At 39.3% G+C, this 16894-nt stretch overlaps 2 protein-coding genes across 4 annotated transcripts in view; one reads left to right on the top strand and one right to left on the bottom strand.

Annotated features, from left to right (window-relative positions):
• Positions 1 to 16894, bottom strand: part of LOC111148214 (IQ motif containing GTPase activating protein 2) — a 281437-nt gene that overhangs the window by 77043 nt on the left and 187500 nt on the right. For 2 of the 3 annotated variants that reach the window (XM_022504674.1, XM_022504675.1), the window contains one exon: positions 12419 to 12582. In XM_022504674.1, coding sequence (XP_022360382.1) covers positions 12419 to 12582 — 164 coding nt within the window. Of the gene's footprint in view, positions 1 to 12418; positions 12583 to 15384; positions 15401 to 16894 lie in introns of those variants that run through there. The other variant, XM_022504676.1, reaches the window with a different exon arrangement.
• LOC111148216 (coagulation factor II thrombin receptor like 2) lies at positions 1293 to 7905 on the top strand. Its single transcript, XM_022504677.1, has 2 exons — positions 1293 to 1557; positions 5406 to 7905. Exons 1-2 carry the CDS (start codon positions 1494 to 1496, stop codon positions 6476 to 6478), a joined length of 1137 nt encoding a protein of 378 aa, XP_022360385.1. The 5' UTR covers positions 1293 to 1493; the 3' UTR covers positions 6479 to 7905.

The following is a 16894-nucleotide window of genomic DNA, read 5'->3' as shown; positions in this document are numbered from 1 at the left end:
GATCCCAGGACCTTGGGATCATGACCTGGGCCAAAGGCAGAGGCTTAACCCACTGAGCCACCCAGGCGCCCCCAGACATTGACTTTTTTGTTTTTTTTTAAAGATTTTATTTATTTATTTGACAGACAGAGATCACAAGTAGGCAGAGAAGCAGGCAGAGAGAGAGGGGGAAGCAGGCTCCCTGCTGAGCAGAGAGCCCGATGCGATGCGGAACTCGATCCCAGGATCCCAGGACCTGATCATGACCTGAGCTGAAGGCAGAGGCTTTAACCCACTGAGCCACCCAGGCACCCCAGACATTGACTTTTGATTGTAAAATTCCGGTGACATAATTTAATCAAGTGTGCAAAGTTTACACAGATCAATTCCTTCCTGGCTTATCCCTCAGCCTGTAAGTCTTAAGTGAAACCTGCATTTTCTGATTCTTGCCTCATTCTATATGCAACATGCAGTTGGATTTTTTGGCTTGGCGTTTACATTTAAGTTGTGTTAATTACAGAAAAATCATCGACAATGCTTTTTTTTTTTTTTAACTGCACATTAAATCATATCCTCTGGGAAATAACTACTCACAAAGGCTTATATGTTGTGCAACAATGTGATCATATTTAAACATTACTGAGTTGGACACTTAATGATTAAGATGGTCCATTGTATGTTACACCTATTTTGCCACAATTAAAGAAAAAAGCTTATTATAGGCCTGCTCACCAAAAACCACAGAATAGAGAGAGTTCTCTGCGTTTCAATGTTGTATCATCACTTCGGTTGAACCAACAAGTATGTTGAGTTATGGCAAAATCAAACACCATGATACCAAGTCTGGCCAAGGAGTGATGACAAATTCAGACCAATGCGACACTGATGGAGAATTTTCAAAGTAATCAAGCTCTTACATTTAAATTCCTAAGAAATGCTTGCTTTCCATGATTCATTTCATTTATAATTATGTAAAGAGTTTAAGAATTAAGATTTGAAAGAGCTGGGAGGATAAGGAAAGGATAAATTCTGACAGCTCAGTTACTGTGGAAATGACACTGTGGGACTGTGTTTTTTAAATGGATAAAACTGAGATATGTGACAGAGTCAAAACCGACTGCTACTCGACATCTACTCTCAATTTACTTCTGGAAAGGGCTGTATGTTACCTACATTCTTTCCATGCGCAGAAGTACACTGGTTGGGAATTACATTATCTACTCAGAATGGATTGTTATATTAGGGGTGGGTAAGAGTTAAATGATTTTCTCTGGGGACAAAGTAATGTGCTCAAAGCTCAGCCTGAGTCATGCGCACTGTAACATGAGTACCGTCACACCCTTTCCCTCCAGAGGACCTGGGCAAGTTTCCCAGTCTGCGGAGCCCAGGACAGCACACTCTTAAGCAGAGACCAAGGCTTCCATTTGCTGTTAACACATGAGACTGAGGTGGAACCGTGCTCCCTAGTTCTATACATTTAATAACAGCTGGGAAACAGGACTCAGGTCACCACGATGAAAGCCCTCATCTTTGCTGCTGCTGGAGTAATACTCCTGTCGCCCACTTTTTGTCAAAGCGGTAAGCTCTTTTCTTACGGGGCATATTGGGGGTGCTGGTTTGTGTAGCAAGAGTGAACTACATCCAATTTTCTTTGCATTTCCCATAATCTGCAACCCAAAAGGCAGAGTTTAATTGTTTATCACTAAAGGTAGCATCATGGCAGTGAGTAGCTGGGGTCTGTTCACTCATTTTAAACCTTGCCAAAGACTAATTAATGTTCTCTGCTTCGATTTAAATATTTGTGGCGTGGTCAAGATTTTAGATTTCTAGAATTAAGAATCAAATTTTCTTTGCGAGAATATTCTGATTTTGTAAGAATTTCCTCCGAATCAGCAAAGATAGCACATTTTCAAGAAATTTTAAAAATCCCATGTTTATACATTCTCTTAAAGCACAAATGGGGGAAACAAGAATATTCCTAGAATGAATGAGTGGTCTTTCAATAAGTAGTACTAACAAGTTAGTGTTTCTTAATCAAATACTTTTTTTTTTTTTTTTTTACTTTCTCTTGTATCATGGAGTTTTCCCTACTTTCACAAGATTTTTTAGTTTTAGAAATGAGATCTCCCAGATACTATTATTCAACTCTTTATGTGTTTCCTATTTCACTCAACACAATGTTAGGCTGTCATCTCCTGCTTACTCCAAAATAAACCAGTTTGCAATAGGTCTGGATCTCCAACTTTTTTTTCTTACCGCTACGCATTCTCCTGCCAACATTGTTAGGAGCAGGAGAGCTGGGGTGAGGGACAGCGATGAAGTAGAATAAATAGAAATACAACAAAACCAAGCCTCCATAAAGGAATGTTGCTTCAATCGCCAAGGTGATTGTAGGAGAGTCCCAAGAGAACCCACTCAGGGCAATAGCACATCTGTAGATTCAGGAAAAGAGCAAGTGACTCTTCTTTCTGGGTGTGGAAGAAGGCAAATACAGCAGAAAAGCAAAAAGAAAAGCGGTTTGTGAAGGGGGCTCCTTCAAGATGCTGGTTGGTGGGGTTTCATAGAGGCAAACAGGGGACATTTAAAGGTGACAAAGGAAAAGGCAGTGCACTTCCCTTCTCCCATGGGGTGGGGGAGAAACGTGCATGAAGAACCGATTGCTTAGAGGCTGAAATCTGGTTGCCCTCGATCAGTCCCTTTCTCAGGCCTTTCCCCAAGTTAAAAACATTTCAGAAACATTCTGCCAAGTTGAAGACTATTAAGAATTCAATGAAAAATTTTTAAATATGTAAAATTTAACAATGAGCACTATGCTTAAGGCATACCAGACTCTAAAGAATACAAGACTTATTCAAGTTGAACCAGATCTGGAATTCTCATGGAAAAAGGACTCAAGACTTCTTCACAGAGCCACTGTTTACCCTGTTTTTAGGCACCATGTCTTGCTTAACCACAGGAATTTTCTGCAAACTGACAAACACTTCACTTCCACAGCTGTCTTATCAGATCTTGAAAGGAAATATCTTGTACACCATGTTCTTCAGCCACAGTCTTCCAGCTTTGTGCCTACTTCCCAAGGCCCTTCTCTATGGGTCATGTCAAATTTAAGCATTTTCCAAAATGCAAAATTGAGGAGGATTTGTGCGGCTGAACTTAAACATTACACAACACACCTTCAGAGTTCACATCTCAACACAGACACACAAGAACTCTTCCCAGGTGCTTCTTTCTTTTTCATTAATCTATCCTCCCGTAAATGACACATGAACACCTTTCTGTCCCTACTTGTTCAGGCAACACTTTCTGTTTTACACACTGAATTCAGTTTGTGCAATCTCAAGGTTATGAGGAAGCCTTCAGTTTCACCTGGGGGCCAACGGCTAGAGGGGCCAAGAGGAAGGGAAACTGGCTTTGAATGAGAACCAGGTTACTAATCACTAAGTCCAAGTATTCAACAGGTAGGAATTCAGAGGTCATGGGAAAAGATGTAATTGGCAGAACAATGGTATTTTAAATTAATATGAGGTCTGAAATCACCATGAAAGTTCATCTTAGACATTTTACAGGATCTACTTCCTGTACATCTCAAGGAGTAATTTTTGGGAAAATTACATAATGAGAAATAGGTTTGAGTATTAAGGTCTATTATATTTTTGAAATTGCTCTTGCATGAATTAGGATTATTAAAATTAGCCTGCCAAACAATGCCCAACATTTACAGTACGTGGTTATGTCTCTGCTCCTTTTTGTTCCAATTTTCATAGTTTTTTAAATTGAAGTATAGTTGACATACAGCGTGTCATTAGCTTCAAGGGCACAACAGAGTGATTCAACAATTCTACACATTGTGTGGTGTGATTACCATTTGTCACTCTACAGTGACATGAGATCATTCACTGTATTCTCTATTTCCATCTTTTCTTCCTTTGTTTCCTCTACTCTTGCCCTTTGTCCCATCTTCTCGCCTAACATCTAGAGAAGAAGCCTGCCTCCTGTCTCCCCCCACTGCCACCAGAGCCAACTGGATGCCAGGTCCTCAGAGCTGCCATCAGTTTCAAGTGTTCCTCTTCCCCTTTCTACTGCTGTTGCTCTAATCCATTACTGTCCACCTTGAGTTCGAATGACTACACGAGGCTCCAAATGCGTCCTCCTTACCTCTAATTTCTTACCTTTTCAGTCTATTCTCTACACGGTCACCAAGTCATCTTAAATATAAGTCAAATCAGGGTTATATGAACCTCCTATTGTTGCTGGTAAAAATTACCACAAACAGAGCGGCTTCAAATAATCCAGATTATATTTTTGGAGGTCACAAGTCCTGAAGTCAAGGTGTCAGCCAGGCTGTGTTCATTCTGGAGGCTCTAGGGGAGAACCTATTGTCTTGCTTTTTTTTCAGCTTCTAGACGTCACTTGCATTCCTTGGTTTATGGCTCTCCCTTTCATCCTCAAAGCCACAGCATCTTTAAATATCTGACATTGACTCTCTTGCCTCCCTCTTATAAGGAGTCTTGGGATTACATTTGGCCTGCTCAGCCAATCCAGGACACTCATGCCATCTGAAGACCCTAAATCATATCTGCTAAGTCCTTTTGCCATATAAAATAACATATTCAAAGGTTCCCGGCATTAGCAGGTGGACTCTTGGGGGCCCATCATGCTGTCTACCACAATGGCCATGTCTCTGTCCATAGTTTTGTGTGTGCATGACCCCAGCATCTAAGAATGGTCATGTCATTTCTTAGTACAGATAAGAGGCCCTTCAGAGATTTGGCTGGAACCTACTCTTTCATCCTTCAGACCTTGTGAGCCTAAGACGACACATTTTTGTGGATCTTCTCTACTAGTCTAACAGTTGAAGACCTAGAGTTTATTTAAAACTCTATTTCTGGCATTTAAGTATGCAATAAACATTTGCTGAATTAACTCATCTGATGGTCCCATAGCCCATACTCTCCCACATGATGCCTCTGTCCATATTTCATCTACCAGATTCTTACTCATCTATTCATTTCCATCTCTTTATGACCCTTGCTCATCTTTGCTCATGTTCATCTTTTTCCTGACACTCTACTCAAACATTTAAATCTGTTAACTACTGTCTGAATGTCTATACGATTTATAGTCAACCTGATATTGGCCTGTAGACGTCTGATGTGCTATTACTGTTTTCTCCAGCAGTATTATAAACTTCCCACATGCAAGCAGTTGCCATCTCATTTTTGTCCCTGCATGGGCGAGCATAGTGCTGGCACATAGGATATGTACCAAATGCATTCCTGTCAATTACCTGATTTTTTAAAATAAAAATGATCCTCAATTCTACAACTACAGAAATTATGTAGCCTAAAGCTTTTAGTTTTATTGTCTCCTGAACCATAGCCATGGACTTGGCAATGCTCCATGTTAATACTTCTTCTCAATTACAGGCGCGGAGAATGATGTACGCATCTTGGCAAAACCAACCTTACCTATTAAGACCTTCCGTGGGGACCCCTTCAATTCTTTTGAAGACTTCCCCCTTTCTGCCATAGAAGGCTGGACAGGAACTACCACACCTGTAAAAATTAAATGCCCTGAAGAAAGCATGCCCAATCTTCGTGTGAATAATGCTACCGTGGGGTACCTGGGCAGCTCCTTAAGTACCAAACTGATTCCTGCCATTTACATCCTGGTGTTTGCAGTAGGTACGCCGGCCAATGCCGTGACCCTGTGGATGCTCTTCTTCAGGACCAGATCTATCTGTATGACCATCTTCTACACCAGCCTGGCCATTGCAGACTTTCTCTTCTGTGTCACACTCCCCTTTAAGATAGCTTACCATCTCAATGGCAACAACTGGGTGTTTGGAGAGCTCATGTGCCGGGCCACCACAGTCATCTTCTATGGCAACATGTACTGCTCCATTCTGCTCCTTGCCTGCATTAGTATCAGCCGCTACCTAGCCATTGTTCATCCTTTTACTTACCGAGCGCTGCCCAAGCGCACCTATGCCTTCGTGACATGTGGATTGGTGTGGGCAATAGTTTTCTTATACCTGCTGCCATTTCTCATCCTAAAGCAGGAGTATTACCTTGTCCAGCAGGATATCACCACTTGCCATGATGTCCACAACACATGTGAGTCTTCATCTCCCTTCCAACTCTACTACTTCGTCTCCTTGGCGGTCTTTGGATTCTTAATTCCCTTTGTGGTTGTTATCTACTGCTACACAGCCATCATTCGGAGGCTTAATACATATGATGACAGATGGTTGTGCTATGTTAAGGCGAGTCTCCTCATTCTTGTGATTTTTACCATTTGCTTTGCTCCGAGCAATGTCATACTTATTATTCACCATGCCAACTACTACTACAACAACACGGATGGCTTATATTTTGTCTATCTCATAGCTTTGTGCCTTGGGAGCCTCAATAGTTGCCTAGATCCACTCCTTTATTTTCTCATGTCAAAAATCATAGATCACCCCACTGTTTACCTTACGATGGTGAAATCGTCGTAGGGAATGAGGAAGACTATCCATGAAAACATGCATTCTTGGGATAACATATGCCTAGTGCAAGGTGTTCTAACCTGTGGCCCATTTTTGAGCTCCTAAGAAATACTGCTTCAGAATAAAACATTACAATAGCACTTTTTAAATTTAGTACTTTCTCAGGGTTTTAAGAATGTCACTGCAGGGGCAAAGACATCACCATTTTCTTTAAGGCAACTGACATACTTGCCTGACTCATACTTCAAGCTTTTTACATCTCCATTTTCCCCACTTCTATGAGGCTTTTGCTCTAGGTGTCATGGCGGAAGAGGTGGGACAGGATGAAGCATAGGGAGAAGCTAAGATCTCTTGTTTTCACTATCCGATGTCATTTTTAATTCTTCTGCCTCCTTCCACTCTCATGCTGGTGGCTACCTTGTCAGCTTCCTCTGAGTCATTTTTATCACTGGGGTCCATTACCCTGGTCCTACCTTTGCCTTCTTGTCATTCTCTTCACTGCCAGCCTTCCTCCATTTCACCGGCCACCACCAGCGTAATCTTCCTCAGATATCAGATTGAGCACATCACTCAAAACCCCCAGTTCAAAAACTGCCATTGGCTGTCTACTGCTTTGGAATAAACTGTAAATCCCTAGCTTGACATTCAGGGCTAACCTTCCAACTTTACTTCCCAATAAACCTTGTCTGCCAAGTAGGCACTGGCCAAGCTTCTTGCTTTGCTGTAATCGTGATTTCTCCACTCTTTGCTCTTGACTCTCAATCATAAAGCTGTTTGTAACATGTTCGACATAAATCTTTCCATTTCTTAAAATCTCAAAGGACCATTCTTCTGATTGTCCTGCTAGTAGTTCATTTTTCTCCCTTTCTTGTATTTTTATTCTGACACTTACATGTAGTTCCTTTACATACACATATTAACTTCATTAACATTTAAATAAGCACCAAGTAAAGAAGGGGCTCATACTCTCCCTTCTTTAGCTTCTTGTAGATCTAAGTCTTCTCAAGATCTGTGGGGACCAGATCCGTGCTTTGTATATCACACTGCTGAGTGAATGAATAAAATCCCAAAGCAATTCAATTCTTACTGAGAAGGCAATGTACCTTGTATGACACTGGACATCATTTTTAGTTGGGCGTATAAAAAAAAAAGCTAAAATAGAACACACTCATGAGGTAATTTAGAAGTTTAAAAACATCTCCGATATTTTTTCCCTTATATGTAGTTTTTAAAGGGGAAATATTTTGTTCTAAATGCCCAGTATATTCCTGTAAGTCAATAACAACTTTTCTCTTAGCTTAGAGATTAGATAGGAGATGGGATGTTAGTGGTTAAGGGTATGAGGGATTGTTGACATAAATGTTCAAGTCCATGGGAATGTACCTAGACCATATACTTTGTAGTGACTATCAAAACAATAAAAAATTTTCAAAGAATTTTTATTATTCAGACTTTCCTATTTCATTGGATTTAGTTAAAAAAAAAAAAACCTACAGAAACCACACACATGAAGATCTTTTATAGTAGGTACGTGATTATGTGAAGAATAAAAATCAGTTAAGCACTAAAGCAAGCAAGAGAAAGAAACCTGTGGGCACCTGGCTGGCTCAGTCAGAAGAGCAAGAGGCTCTTAATCTCTGGATTGTGAGTTTGAGTTCCACGCCGGGTGTAAAGATATGATGGGTGTGTGTAGAAATTACTTAAAATAAAAAAAAAAAAACACTTAAAAAAAAGAAAAAGAAACCTATAATAAGTTTTAAGATGACAAAAACTTCAATAAAAGGAATTGGTTTCTGCAAATAAAGTCACCACGTGTAATACAGTTCTACCTAGGGGTGAAAAATGCAGCAATATTTACTTGTTAAAAACACACAACTTCTATGTAGCAAATATACATGGAGCAAAACCAAACTTTTTTAGGGGGACTAATTTATGAGTTCTCAAGGAAAGCATTTGATTTTTAAAATAGCTCACAATTCACTGCCTCTAGTGAAGAGACATAGAAAATGTGTTGTCTGCTAAGTATGTGCTAACATACTCCATGCCATGAGACATGTCATGCTCCGTGAGACAAAAGGAATTTGGTGCCCAGACAAGGTTACACTTGAAATACTATTAATAAGGATCAAGAATTCTCACCAACTTACATCAAGGTCCTCAATCTTTCATAAAGCTGGCCGCAAATTCCATGCAGACACTATCTGTTGTGATCTTTAACAGCTGTATACTTTGACACAAACTTTACTTTATACTGACAATACTAGTAGTGTAATTTTTTTCCTAGTATTTTCCAAGGCCAGACCTTGGGAAGGCAAGACACAGAATTACCTCCTTCAAAAACTGGAATTTCTAGGTAACAAAACAGCAGATTTAAAAACATACACAGAGACCTCACCCCCTAAAAAACAAAACAAACAAAAACAACAACAACAACAAAAAAAAACCCAAACAAACAAACAAACAAACAAAAAACCCCAAAACCAGAATCAGACTTTTTTTTTAGGGAAAGAACAAGCTGAGAAAACCAAGCTTCAAAATTAATGGGCAAAGAAAGAAAATGGTGTTTAAAAATAGCCATTTAACCAAATCAGATTCACTGCTTGTAACAGTAATGTTTTCAATGTGTTAGCTATTGCCAATACAGTTCAAGCTCCTAATTTTACAGGTCCAATGTGGCTTAATGCCTGAGCTAGAACCCAGATTCTTAGGTTCATATCTAATGCTCTATTTCCACTACTAAAGCTACTGCTCTTAGACTTAGGAAGCAAGCCTGATCGACAGCTGGCAAAGCACGGTCACTCAGCAAAGGCTTCTGAGTATTCTGGCGAGGTTCTATGACATTCCATCTTGACCTAAAGCCATTAGATTGGAGCATTCTGGAGGGGTCTTCCACAGCCTGCCTATGAAAGGTGTGTGGAGTCCAGCTCACCTCAAGGCCAAACCTCATGTAGCTTTGGGCAGAGAGGAACCCAGGTCTATCTCTATTCTGTACCCAGAAGATCCCAACTGTGGTTTGAGGATGGAACAATCTGTGTGTCTAGTAAGGACCTTGTGACACAGTCATCACTCAGCCCTTATCTGTGGGGCAACTGTTAGGGTCCCCAATAATATTTGCTGCAGTATTTAAGTACTTCTTGTGGTGTAAAGCTCCAAGTAAAACGCTGAACACTCTAACACACATATATATTCATAATTCATGCAATTATACATAACTATACATTGACATACAGAAATAGAAATGTATAAACATACAAAGACATGTTATGTATGGGTCATAGATGTGTAAAGGGTCATTTGACCCTTACCATAATCCTATAAGACAGGTATTACTACACCCATCTGACACATGTGGAAACAGAAGCACAAAGAGTGAGGGATTTGACTAAAATCTCTGGTTATTTTGTGACAAAGCAAATCCTGGAATGGTAACCGTCTTTCTCCAAAGCAAATAATTTTATCTTTCAATGCTGACAAGTGTGCCTTGTGCCATGTAATGCCCCATCTGTGGGAACAGCAGGTGGAGACCCAATCCATCCTCCCTGGGACATGGGGACCCAAGGCTTGAGTTTCAGTCTCATCATCCTATTTCCTAGCCTGCTATTTAACATTCACATTCCCTCACATCAGGTGAGAGGTGCCGACCCCCACAGCTGCTGTGAAGGTCAAATGAGGACAACTGACCTGATGGCATCCTAAAAGCACAGGGGGTAAGGCAGTCCCTGTCAGAAGTCTAACATCTCAGAAGTCCCCACGTTGGGGGATATTTTTCTTCACCTATAACAAGGCAGTTCAGTAGTGTGGGATGACTAGAATATGTGTGTGTGTGTTTGTGTGTGTGTAGGGTTATCTGTATGTATATATATACACACACACATATAACATATATACACATACATGTAAACACAGGCACTTGAATTTTTATTTATTAAAAATATTTTATAGAGGTAGTATATAGTACAAAATTTAAAATGCTGAAAAATATTTCTTCTTCCCTCACCATTCAATTTTCTTTGGCAGAGGCAACACTTCCGTATACTGCTCAAGGCTACATTATGACAAAATATTTCTACTAACTTGCATCGAGGGTTAGCTGCTTTGAAGGGAACACTTTGCCTGGGCCAGTAGGTCATATTCTAGAAACTAAGTTACAGCGGGAACAGTCTTCTGTGGGTTGTTTACACTGTTTTTTGTTTTGTTTTTTAAGTTTAGAAACATTTAGCCTGCAATACATGCACTTTAAAAAAATGAAACCCAAACAGCACAACAACAGAGTAAGAAAGAAGTCTCCTGGGCCACCTGGCTGGCTTAGTCAGTAGAACATGTGACTGGATCTCAAGGTTGTGAGTTCGAGTTCCACAGTGGCTGTGGAGGTAACTTAAAAATAAAATCTTAAAAAAAAAAAAAAAGTCACCTCTCATCTACACCAGCTTTCTATTTCACCTTCCAGAAGGTGTTTCCTTCTAGAAATATTTTACGCAAATGCAAGCATATGTTTACAATTGGTCAGTTGGCGTGTGTTCCATTTTGAGGCATGTGGAATGTGGAAATTTTTTTTGTGTGTGTTTTTGTTTTTGTTTTTGTTTTACTTAATATACACACACTGGAGATTGTCCAGTATGGATTCACTCATTCTTTTTAATGACCATGGAGTATTTCACTGTATGGATATACTACAATTTACTTAACTGGTCCACTCCTGATGGATATTTATGTTGTTTTGTGTCTTTTGCTATTACAATGCTTCAGTAAACATTCTCTCTCAATTGCCTTTATGCACAACAATATATGTTTCTTAATTGGACAGACCAGGGCATGGTTGCAGAACAAATTACTTTTTGGATAGCTTTGGACAAATTACATATTCTAAGTTGCATTATCTGTAGATGATAACAAAGATATTTCCTTCATCTGGCTGTTATGGATTATAATGATTCTATGAGATGGTATGCTATAGGCGCTTAACATCATGCGTGGCAAATAGTGTGTGTTCAGTAAATGTTTGCTCTAGGCAAAGATGCTTTTCCTGTTTCCGATGAGGCAGTTTTTGGGTTGTGAAGACCTATACAGGGGAAACATCCACACCTTTGGGATTTGGTTTGCACTTTGGGACATGGAAGCTATGAGTGGGTAGGTCCCTGGGAGCATCACTCCCACTCTCAGGGAGGAGGCCATAAACTTCGCCTCTTGATACCCTTCCAAGAGGGGGCAGGTTCTATGGAATTTCTCCCATGGTAAGTATAAGCTTTGCATCGTGGAAAAAACCCTTTGCCCTTTAAGGGGTCTGCAGCCAGGTCAGTCTCCTCCCAGGCAGAAAACAAAGCATGCTCACACGCTCCTGGGCCTGTGCTCCCAGCCTGCATCCTCCTGCTTTCCAGCCCCCAGAAGCCTGCTCCTCCTTCTCCTTCAGGAGCATGCTCTGTCTCCATGACCACTCCTCTTAGGACTCTTGCCCCCAACAATCCACTGTCCCTGCACCACTCTGTGCAGGACCCGTTTTGACATATACTTTTCTCAGAGTTACATAACTATTCTATACGAGAATGCCCACTGCCTCAGTTTCTAAGCGTCTCAAGGATAAGGACACAGAACTTCAAATGTTAGATGTTCCTTGTATCATTCCCCTCCTGCCCCCACCAGATGCCACACATGGAACTAAGCACACAGTATGTGCTCAGTAAATATGCAATGACTTGGACTCTGAACAAGAAGTGAACCACCAATGAGTTTATAGTTAAAGTAGAAGGAGTAATTAGCCCTGGGGCCACCTTCTTGCTCGTGTTTGACACAAGGATAAAAAGAGCCCCATTATTTCCATTTTGATCCATAGGCAATTGCTGGGACAAACAGCTCATATGCTTTAGGGAAAATGAGTATAGCAAATCTTCCCTCTCAGCCCCTCTCCACAAGGCGCTCTATAAATTTAAAAGCAACAAACCTACTGGAACTCACCATGAGTTTCTGTGATTTAGCGTGATATAAAACATCCTGGTAGTGCTGGGCGTAGTCTGGGTCCACATTTTTAATCTTAGCAGTTGGTAACAGCAGAGTGTCTAAAGTTTTCAAAGGATTCCCTTCGTCAATAGCTTCATTGATGTGTCCCACAGCTACAATTCCTAGGGGGGGAAAAGTTTTCTTAAGTCACAGTCCATTTAAAGTTCTCTAGAATCACCTGTGACAAAGATGGAGTTAGAAAGGGGATGGGGACCCCCCCGCCACACAAACTGTAAGAGCTGATAAATAAGCTCGCCACGGCTGCAGGATACAAGAGCAATGTAGGAAAAACAAGTGTATTTCTCCACACTCACATTGTACAATCTGAAAATGAAAAGGAGGAGAAAATTCCATTTGGAATAGGTTCTGATCACAAACACACGAATTACTTAAAGAAAACACAGACATAAATTTAATGAAAGAAGAATGAGATATGTTCACTGAAAACTAAGAAGCCCCATGTAAAAAAAAAAATTAAAGATGACCTAAATAAATTGAAAACTCATCCCATGTTCATGGATTGAAAGAGTTAATACTGTTAAGATGGAAACACTCCTCAAACTGATCTATAGATTTGGTGTAATCCCTACCTTTTTCTTTCAAACAGAAATTGGCAAGCTGAATCTAAAATTCCTATGTAAATTCGAGGAGCCAAGAATAACCAATGCAATGTTGAAAAACAACAAAATTGGAGTTTTCTCATTTTGAAAACTTACTAAAAGCTATAGTTAATCAATACTGCATGGCAGTGATTTAAGGACAGATGTACAGATCAATGGAAAAGAATTTAGAGTTCAGAAATAAACCCTTACCCTTATGGTCAATTGATTTTTGACAAGACAACCCAGCAGGTCAGAGGCTTTATAACAAATGGGACACCTGGACATCCATATGCATTAAGAGTGAAGTTGGACCCCCTACAGCACATCATACACAAAAAATAACCCCCAGTGGGTCACAGACCTAACTGTAGAAGTTTAAATTATATAACACTTAGAAGAAAACATAGTAGTAAATCTTTGTGGCCTGGGTTAGGCAGTAAGTTTAGCTGTGACACCAGAAACACAACTAAAGAAAAAGAGAAAAAAATGGGATGCTATAAAAATTGAAACTTCTGTGCTTCAAAGTACACCAGAGAAGATGGAGACAATCTACAGAGATTGGGAGAAAATACTTGGAAGCTCTGTATCTGACAAAGACCCGTATACCTTAGATACATGTATACCAAATATAAGAAATTCTTAAAACTGGGCATTGAAAAAAAAACTCAATTTAAAATGAAGACCTTGAAAACACGCTTCTTGAAAGAAGATTCATAAATGGCTAATAATCACATGAAAAGATACTCAACATTAGCTGTTAGGAAAATGCAAATCCAAATCACAATGGGATAGCACTTCATACCCATTAGGACAGCTATAACAGAAAAGACAAGCAGTAACAAGTGTCGTGAGGATGTGGTGAAACTGGAACTCTCATATGTTGGTGGTAGGAACAGGAAATGGCAGTTCCTTAAAATATTAAACACAGAATTACCATCTGATCCAGCAAGTCTCCTCCTAGGCATATACATTCAAGGGAACTGAAACTGTATGTTCACATAAAAATTATATATCAATGTTTACAGAAATACTTTTAACAGCTAAAAAGTGGAAACAACCTACATATCAACTAATGAACTGATTAATAAAATGTCTATCCACAGAATGGCATATAACCTAACCTAGAAAAGGATATGAAGTATATGGATATCTGATTCAACATGGAAACACTGAAAACATAATGCTAAGAAGACAGACATGAAAGGACACACATTACATTATTCTACTTGTACAAAATGTCCATAAGAGGAAAATCCACAGAAACAAAGCAGACTAGTGGTTGCTGAGGATGAGAGGAGAGGGGAAGGGGAGTGACTGCTAATGGGTACCAAGGATCGATTTTGAGTGATGAAGATGTTCTGAATTTATATAGTGGTGATGGTAGTATAGCTTCTTAGATACATAAAAGTCACCACAGAAACACGATAAATCGGTCAATTTTATGATATATGAATGTGGTAGCTTACTACTGACTAGAAGCCTTACCGATAACATAACCAACTAACAAGTATCTTGTATGTTTTTACCTATTACATACTGTACTCTGACAATAAGCTAGAGAAATGAAAATCACACGACAAAATACACTTATAATAATGCGCTGATAAAAAAAAATCCACATTTAAGTGGGCCTGTGCAATTCAAACCCATATTGTTCAAGGGTCACCTATCTATGCACACACACATACACACATACACACACTCACAGGGGGCTTCTGCCTCCTGGGTTAGTGCTGATAGATAAGAACTAGTAAAGAAATGAGACATTAACAAGAGGGGTTTACAAAATAAACATTCTTAAAGCTAAACTTACTGTCATTTTGTTAGCTGTTTTTCAAACACAGAAACACTCTTAACAATAGAGTAAGTACTGTAATTTTCCAAGAACTATCTTTATCCTGATGCTCAAATTAAGTTAAATATTTAGCTAAATATCTCCCGGATGGATGACCCACACCTTGCTGAGAATGAAAAGATTTATCTGTAGAAGGAAAGGGACAATTTAAAATGCCCAGAAATTATTCCAGATTATAATACTTAAATGTATTTAAAGAAAAAGCAGAAACAGTTCTCTAATATGAAAGTTACATGATCTTAAAAACACTGGAAGAACTCAGGAAAGTAAGTATTACCCACATACAAGGTATTATCATTTTATCCTGTAGGAGTTATACCCAGAGAACATAGACTACTTCATGTCATTCTCTGGACACCAAGTCCCTTTGGTAGACTGTTCTAAATACTTTTAAACACCCCATCCAAAAGTGATCTTAACAAAATTATGTCTGAGAAAGAGAATGTATGTTCCTAATGGCCGATCACCTGGGAATGAGTGCATTCCAGCTGACTTGATTGAAATCACTTGTTTAAGTTTTTGTTTGTTATGTTTCTAAGAATACAAGCCATTGAGGTCATAGTAAATGACCTCATAGGGGCTGAAAGACCTACCCAGAAGCTCCCTGGGCACATCTGCATCACTTCCTGTTTATAAGAAAAGGGAAAATCCCACTGCTGAGCCTCAGTCCAGGACCCACTTCTTTAGTTTTTTAAGAGGAAAAGAGGTTTATTTTTGAGAATATTATTAAACATTCATTAAGCACTAACTATATCCCTGGAATTTGCTAAGCCATCTGCATAAAAAAAGTAAATAAAAGATGGCTTTTAGAAAAAAGATACTCAATTACTGTGACCAAAATCAAAACACAAGGTACAAGAAGTAGAACAGAGGAATTAGAATGTCTGTTGCTTACATAAGATGTCTCCCACATCAACAACACATCCAGAACGGAACTCTCTATTTGTTCTACAACTAATTTTTTTTTTTTAAGTCTTTCAAGTTTTTATTTAAACTTCAGTTAACCATATAGTGTGATACTGGTTTCAGGAGTAGAATTTAGTGATTCATCCCTTCCATATAACACCCACTGCTCATCATAACAAGTGCCCTCCTTAATGCCCATCACACATTTAATCCATGCCCCCACCTCCCTCCATCAATCCTCAGTTTGTTCTCTATCATTAAGAGTTTCTTATGGAGGGGCACTTGGGAGGATGGGACGGTGACGCATCTGCTTTCAGCTCAGGTAATGATCTCCAGGTCCTGAGATCCAGCCCCATGTGAGGCTCCCTGCTCAGCAGGGAGTCTGCTTCTCCCTCTGCCCCTCCCCACTGCTCCTGCTCGCTCACTTGCAATATCTATCTATATGTTTATCTGTCTCAAATGAGTAAATAAAATATTTTTTTAAAAGTCTCTTATGGAACTAAGAGTTGCTGGAGTAGAGAGCAGTAGGAGGAATAGGGTGGCCAGTTGATGGACATTGGAAGATATGTGTTGTAGTGAGCACTATGTATTGTGTAAGACTGATGAGTCACAGACCTGCACCCCTGAAACAAATAATACATTATATGTTAATAATAAAAAATAAATAAAATAAAATTTCTAAAAAACCAGTTTCTTATGGTTTGTTTTCCTTTTCCTTTACCCCTTTTCCATATGTTCATCTGTTTTGTTTCTTAAATTCCACATATGAGTGAAATTATATGGAATCTGTCTTTCTCTGTCTTATTTCACTAGCATAACACACTCTAGTTCCATCCAGGTGGTGGCAAATGGCAAGACTTCATTTTTTTTGATGGCTGAGTAATATTCCATTGTTATATGTATATGTATGTTATATATGTATGTTATATATATGTTATATGTATATAACATATATATGTTATATGTTATATGTATATGTATACACACATACATATATATCACACCCTCTTTATTCATCAGGCAATAGACATTTGGGCTCTTTCTGTTATTTGGCTATTGCTGATTAATGTT

The sequence above is a fragment of the Enhydra lutris genome, unplaced genomic scaffold (genome assembly GCF_002288905.1).
Source record: "Enhydra lutris kenyoni isolate GAN:26980312 unplaced genomic scaffold, ASM228890v2 scaffoldscaffold19, whole genome shotgun sequence".
Classification (NCBI taxonomy): domain Eukaryota; kingdom Metazoa; phylum Chordata; class Mammalia; order Carnivora; family Mustelidae; genus Enhydra; species Enhydra lutris.
The sequence above is the reverse complement of the archived record's forward strand: the minus strand, read 5'-3'. Positions and strand labels throughout refer to the sequence as shown.

What these genes read in the sequence shown, in the direction of transcription:
- LOC111148216 (XM_022504677.1), top strand. Translation starts at nt 1,494, where the DNA reads ATGAAAGCCCTCATCTTTGCTGCTGCTGGAGTAATACTCCTGTCGCCC. An exon ending in GCCCACTTTTTGTCAAAGCG is followed by an intron (nt 1,558 to 5,405) that starts GTAAGCTCTTTT and finishes TCTCAATTACAG; the next exon opens with GCGCGGAGAATGATGTACGC.